The sequence below is a fragment of the Anguilla anguilla genome, chromosome 12 (assembly GCF_013347855.1).
Source record: "Anguilla anguilla isolate fAngAng1 chromosome 12, fAngAng1.pri, whole genome shotgun sequence".
NCBI lineage: Eukaryota > Metazoa > Chordata > Actinopteri > Anguilliformes > Anguillidae > Anguilla > Anguilla anguilla.
The window spans coordinates 40,654,493-40,661,069 of record NC_049212.1 but is presented as its reverse complement, the minus strand read 5'-3'; the positions used below and the strand labels follow the sequence as shown (position 1 = coordinate 40,661,069).

Here is a 6,577-nt window from a genome sequence, read left to right as displayed (position 1 = left end):
TGCTGAGTGGAAGTGCTGATAGACAACCCAGATTTATATCTTTCTCTGTGTTGTTGGGCATTAGTGTGTTTCTATTTTGAAGACCGTCAGAGGGATGATGTCCCCCCTCTAGGATTAATTACATGTTATGATGCAAGTAGAAGCAGAAATGAAGATATGAAAATATGGATCATGGAGAATTGCGTGTCGCGGTCCACTGGGCGGCTGATTCTTAAGCCATTTGTGAGTCGCACCGCATGGGTGGGGGTGTAGTAGAATGGGTGAGGAGCTGGCCTTGTAATCTTAACCTCTTTTTTCCTGTCACTGATCTATTGGGTGTAATTCCATTGGCTGTCTGCTGGCCTTCAGCTTACCGAACAAACAAAAATAAAACAGGGATTAGCAAAACCCTGATTAAACCATTTTCCCCGCCTTTTTAAGGGAAATCTGAGGGTATACGTCAATTTCTCCCTAATAAGGATCTGGTGAATTACATCCACCCACTCCTTGATCCCTGGAACCTCTGATTTTAGCCATTTTTGTGTAATGGCTTTCTTGCTTGCAGCTACAAGAATCACCATAAATATTCTATCCTTATGATCTCCAAATACCTCTGAGGTGTTACCCAAGCGGCTTGCCGTCCTCCCTGCTATGTTTTTCCATTGCGCTAGAGGTTACTGTTGAGATTTTAATTGGCTGTAGAGGTTTTGTATATCCTAGTAGGATAGGAAAGTGATTTTTTGGCATTGTTATTTGTATAGGATTATTTTAATAGATTTTTCCCCCTTAAAATTCTTGAAGAGGATAGGCACTCAATGTTTACCTTCAGTGTTTCCCACACGTAGGCTTTACTTAGGTAGGCTGTCTAAGTAAATTAATGGTCGCTTAAGTATATTTGGACGCCCACATTTAAGCTTTCCTAACCCAGCCTAACACATTTAACTGGTGATCTCCCCTCTGTCTACCCCTCATTTCCCTGTTTCTTCTGTTTGGACGAGAAGGGGATGCACAGAATTGCAAATGGTCTGCAGAGTTGCTAAGTCCAACCAATTTTGTCACGTTTATGTTTATTGTCCAAAGACACTATCTAGCTTAATAATTTAGCTATCACCCCCTTCCCGGTCCGTAACTGGAAAATACAACATTTTTACAACCGTGGACCAGGCAAAGCTTTCTCCTTTCTGCATATTGTGTAGGCTAATTATTATCTGACTTTGACCTCACTTATTCTCTCATTTTTATTTACTTTCATACATGTTATGGACCATTTTTGTGCCAACGGGTCACTGACTGAAACCCTCCCACCAAAGACCTACAGACTACAATCACAAGTAAATTTCAGACCAGTGGGAAACACAGACATTATTTTCTACTTCAGATATAAGTAACATTAATTAATTCTGAGAGAGAGAGAGGACAGAGCTGGGTATAAATTAATATTTGGGTGTCACACAGATCTGGTGACCAATAGATTAACTGGGTGGGGCCAAGGATTTAACTTAGGTCCTCCCCTCAAGTATCTGACAGATGATGACAGGAACCACTTTTACCCATAAGCTGGCTATTTTAAATTTTATTTGTTTTTCTTTATTTTGACAGTTGAGTCCCATTTAGATGTCCATCTCTTTGTCTACATCACCCTGGCCAAGAGAAGCAACAAGCAGTCAGTTTACACAAAAAACATCATACACAAAGGGACATCAGTATTACCACTAATTATTCATTATACAATTAAAAAAAAAAACAATTACAAACAAATGTGTGAAATAACCTCTTAAAATCACCCAGAGACATAAAGTGGTCCAGATTAATGTCCTTCTGGAGCTGGTTCCAGCCATCTTTCCAAGTTCTGGAGGTGCGATGTACAGTAAAAACCTATTATTAAACAGGTACTGCAAATCTCGCAATCTGATTGGTTAATAGTCATGGTATAATAACCGTATACCATGGCTTTTACATCGAATGCTTCTTTGCAGTTATATTTCAATTATCAACACTAGCTCGCTTACTTGCTAGTTTAGCAGAACAAAAGAGAGTTTACAAACATAGTATAGCAACCACCTGGCACAACAAATGGGAACTACTTTCTTTTAAATTATTCTTGTAATGAAATTGCCAAATAAAACTGTTTTAATTGGATTGTTTCTATAATATCTATATTTTCATATTTGTTTTGGCAAACAACTGCACGCATCCAGTGATTATCTGATCTGTGATAATCTCATCTGTGAGAACTATTCCAGATGTAGTGCAGTTTCGAGTTCTAAAGGGATTAAACCTGCGGTTTAGGGCAATCGCTCCAAACAGGAATGAACATTGTGTATTAGTACTGCTCAAACACGTAAATTAAGAACATTTAAATTAAATTAAATTAAATTAAAGTTAAATTTACAATAGAATAGTAATTCCCTTGCTAAATGCATGCACATTAACTACTTTCTTCTGTTAGAGTTGCACATTAATACTGCACAATGACATCAAAATATTTTCTGTCATTAAGGGCTGGCATTATACGGAGTTTATGCTTCATCAGATGAATTTAAAAATCCACTTCCTTGCTTTTAGAATGCGACATTATCAAATTTAGATTATCATGACTGCTGGTTCATCATTGAAAAATAAGACAATAAGAGGGAGTTGGGCTGGTTTCACGAACAAATCATAAACATAAGCATGAATTCTCTTCTTTCTTTTTTTTTTTGCAATGGTCACTGTAATATGAAAATTGTATTTTGTAAAGCATAGAATCTGGTAGAACTCTGGCCGTACATTCTGAGGCATCTGCAAAGCCTGATCATCTTGTTCACTGGGAACTTTCCTCTTTTGTGGACAAAGCTGCACTGCCAAATAGCAGGGTGTTGCAGATTGTCTGGCTTGGAATCAGTATGAATCACTTTATATTTATTCATCTCATCAAATACAATGCTTTTTTCTCCAACTTTATCTTGGCATCTGCGATTTATTTTAAGAATGGTGTTTGCCTGACCTGACCTTCACAGTAAAAATCTTAAAAATCTCTCCCTTTTCCTCACTGTTTTTACAAAGCATTTCCTGATCTCCTTCGTTCTGATCCCATATATGATTGGATTTAACAGAGGGGGAATCAGAAAAACATCTACAGTAATTAATATAGAAACCTCCCCTGGAAGAGATGAATTGTATCTGTAATAAACTGCAAAGAAAAGAATGGCCAGTGCAAAATTAACAAAGGTGATTAAATGAGGAGAGCATGTGCTGAGTGCTTTCTTTTGTGCATCTTTTGAGGCTTTCAGACTCACATTGAGAATCACTGCATATGAGAGCAGGACAATAATACAAGGGGAAACTACTAAGCTTGTGACCAAGCCTACGCCATACAGATTAACCAGAGCACTTTTCACACAGGCGATATTAAGGAATGTCATGACATCACAGAACAGGTTCTTAATGGTGTACCTGCACAGCGGCATTGTGGATATGAGGTACGGCATAATAGAAACACAGCAGAGAGGGACAATGTTGGCCGCAGTCAGCAGTGTTTTCACTTTTCCAGGGGTCATGATGCTGTGGTACTGCAACGGCTTGCAAATAGAGACGTATCGGTCGTAGGCCATGACCGAGAAAGTGGTATAAGCAGTACCCAAGTAGAAATATGCCCAAAATAGCTGAACTACACACGCTAGGAAAGAGATATTTTGCGTCTCTGAAAGAAGGTTTTCCATGATTTTTGGCCAAATGGCAAAGCCCCCTATCAGTCCATTTACTGCCAAGTTAAATAAAAAAAAGTACATGGGTTTGTGCAGGCTGGAATCAAAGTAGATAAGCAGCATCAGAAGAACATTACAAAAAATTGAGAGAATGTGGGCAAGAAAAGTGAGAGTGAAAAAAAAGTAATTGATTGGGCGAAAGAGTCCATATGAAGTGAATGTCATAGTGTTGTCCAAAGAGGAGTGGTTTGTCATGATGGGTTTTCCTGTAGGGTAGAAATAAATGAAGAATATGCAGTTACAAACATTAGAATATGTCCAGGCCATCATTGTAAATAAGAAATTCATCATTACTGATCTGCCTGCTTCAATATAGTTTAAACAAAATAAGTCTTTAACACTAATCACCAACTCACACACCAGTCCCTTTGTGCCAATATTTTGCCTTTACATAAATACTGTATTTTGATCTTCCTTATTAAGAAGAGCTGTACAGTATTATGAATTCACAACACTGAGTATTCAACAACACTCTCCTGTCTTCACAGCTATTATGATGTGTGATAAAGTATATTTTACTTTCTTCTAATATTATGAGCCATGTTATTCATGCCCCATTTGTTTGTTGAAAAAAATTATGCTCACATGGAAAACTGCACTGAGAATGTTGAATGTAGTTCCACTAATACATAATTCCAAAACTATGTTCCACATAAGAAACTTACTGTGACTCTACTCTCGTTCCCAGGGCTGAATGAAAGTGCTGATATACGATCCACATTTATATCTTTTTCTGTGTTGTTGGGCATTAGTGTGTTTCTATTTTGAAGACCATCAGAGGGAGGATGTCCCCTCTAGGATTAATTACATGTTATGATGCAAGTAGAAGCAGAAATTAAGAAACAAAAATATGAAGAATTGCTACAAGTGTTCCATCCCCATGCTCTCCAAATTCCTCTTAGGTGTTACCCAAGTATAGCACATAAAATCTATGAGGAATCCTTGTCCCAAACACCTCCTCCCAAGTTTATTGTATCTCTTGCCAAAATGGGGTCGGAATGGGAAATGCATTACATTACAGGCATTTAGCAGGCGCTCTTATCCAGAGCGACTTACACAACTTTTACATAGCATTTTACATTGTATCCATTTATACAGCTGGATATATACTGAAGCAATTTCGGTCAAGTACCTTGCTCAAGGGTACAACAGAAGTGTCCTACCCGGGAATCGAACCTGCAACCTTTCGGTTACAAGCCCAGTTCCTTACCCACTGTGCTACACTCCGCCCAGAAGATATGAAAGTGATCTGCCTTTTCTGCCTCGTACTGCCTCCAACATCTAGAATCGCCTGTTCCTGTGTCGTCCCTGCAGGGGGTAACAAAAAAGAAATTCTGCCAATGTATGGGAGCTACCTGGGGTTCAAGTTGCAGCCTAACCACAATCTTGAGTTAAATGGCCTGTTTCTGATCGACCAGCGTCCAAGCTAATGTTTATTTTTACTCAGGCTCGTCGAAGGCCGACTTCACCTGCCTCTCCTTATCTCACGGTCCCCGTGCAATGTCTCCACATCCTGAATCACTGGGCGGCTCATCCACGCCCATCTCTGTCGGTTGTTCCCTCTGGCAGTTTGCCAGATAGTTCGGTTCAGCTTCCTGTCCAGCTGTCCCTCTTCTGAAAGAGTTGCCTTGACTCCCAGTGACACCAGGCCTTCCGCTGCCTCCCAGACGATGTTACGGGTCTTGATCCCATCTCTCAGATGAACCCTCAGAATGGCTGGGCAAGGAGTCTGGAATTTGACATTTCTCTCCCTCGACTGTTTTTTTCCCATGGCGCATAGGAACTGCCGCCATGGGCTATTTGTGGCAAATTGTGGTCACTCACTCACTCACTCACTCACTCACTTACTCACTCATGGGAAATGCATGTGCAGGTGGTGCTTCGTTTAGTAGGACGCAGGTGCATCTCCCAAAGTCACCACTTCCAACGGCACGACATTTTTAAGCACAGCTTTATCGCCTAACGTTACTTTAGCTAACCCTAACGTTAGCGTTTCGCCTACTTCAGTTAACCTAGTTAGCGCATACCACCGATACAGATGTATGGACACACGGAGGAGAACAAATCACGTTACAGAGGTGAGGACATGCCATAGCTAGCTAGCTATCAGTTAGCCAAGTTTTACTCATGACATTTTGTACAGGCGCGCCGTGGGTCTGGACGGTTTCGTGCTTGTTTTTATTATTATTTTTTAAAATCCCTTCATACTCGCATCTTCTCCTGTGTAGGGCTGGTGAGTAGTCATGGTCCATTGTTATTTCCTTTACTTTGTACTGTAGATTCTTGTTGATCCATGCTTTTGTGATCACCAGCTGTTTTGTCTTATGGTTAACTAAATGCAGTATGGGTGATCTGGCTGGAGCATCCAATGTGGGGTTCCTCAAGGTTCAGCTCTTGGACCATTTCTTTTTTAACCATTTTGCTTGGATGCCAAATCTGGCCAATTCTTGCCTATTGAGGGGGTGCCCTGTTTAAAGATTTATAACTCTGGTGTGAGTATCACAGAGACTTAATAAGGCCAGATCCTGACACTCCATCAGGGCACCGGCCAGGCCGCAGGCTTCTAACCTTACGTGTTTGCCTGCTCGTTTCTTTATACCTGTGTCCCAGACATATGGCCCTACGCCTCTGTCTGCAAGGTACGTTTCAGAGGTAGCTAACAGAAATAGTATTTCAAAAGCCCCTTTAATTAATACTCTTAAATTAGAATCTGATATCTGTTATATTGAGACTGTGTCTGTTCCGCGCATCTATGCCAAACGTAAAGCTAACCGTGGAATTGATGTGGATAACTTAATTGTCATAAAACACGGCACGCTGCTATTATTCATAGTGAACCATCCTTAAAAATT

At 40.2% G+C, this 6,577-nt stretch overlaps 1 protein-coding gene across 2 annotated transcripts; it reads right to left on the bottom strand.

Annotated features, from left to right (window-relative positions):
- Positions 1-2,666: 2,666 nt before the first annotated feature.
- LOC118209259 (olfactory receptor 52K2-like) lies at positions 2,667-4,415 on the bottom strand. 2 transcript variants are annotated; one of them, XM_035384457.1, is made up of 2 exons: positions 4,391-4,415; positions 2,667-3,931 (listed from the first exon to the last, which is right to left on the bottom strand). In XM_035384457.1, the coding sequence occupies exon 2, from the start codon at positions 3,918-3,920 to the stop codon at positions 2,973-2,975; it is 948 nt and encodes a 315-aa protein (XP_035240348.1). In that variant the 5' UTR covers positions 3,921-3,931; positions 4,391-4,415; the 3' UTR covers positions 2,667-2,972. The 2 variants fall into 2 exon arrangements, with proteins under 2 accessions (XP_035240348.1, XP_035240349.1); XM_035384458.1 differs by lacking the exon at positions 4,391-4,415 and adding an exon at positions 4,311-4,390.
- Between the last annotated feature and the right edge of the window lie 2,162 nt (positions 4,416-6,577).

Excerpts from the sequence above, each read along its gene's own strand:
- LOC118209259 (XM_035384457.1), bottom strand. The coding sequence starts at position 3,920 with ATGACAAACCACTCCTCTTTGGACAACACTATGACATTCACTTCATAT.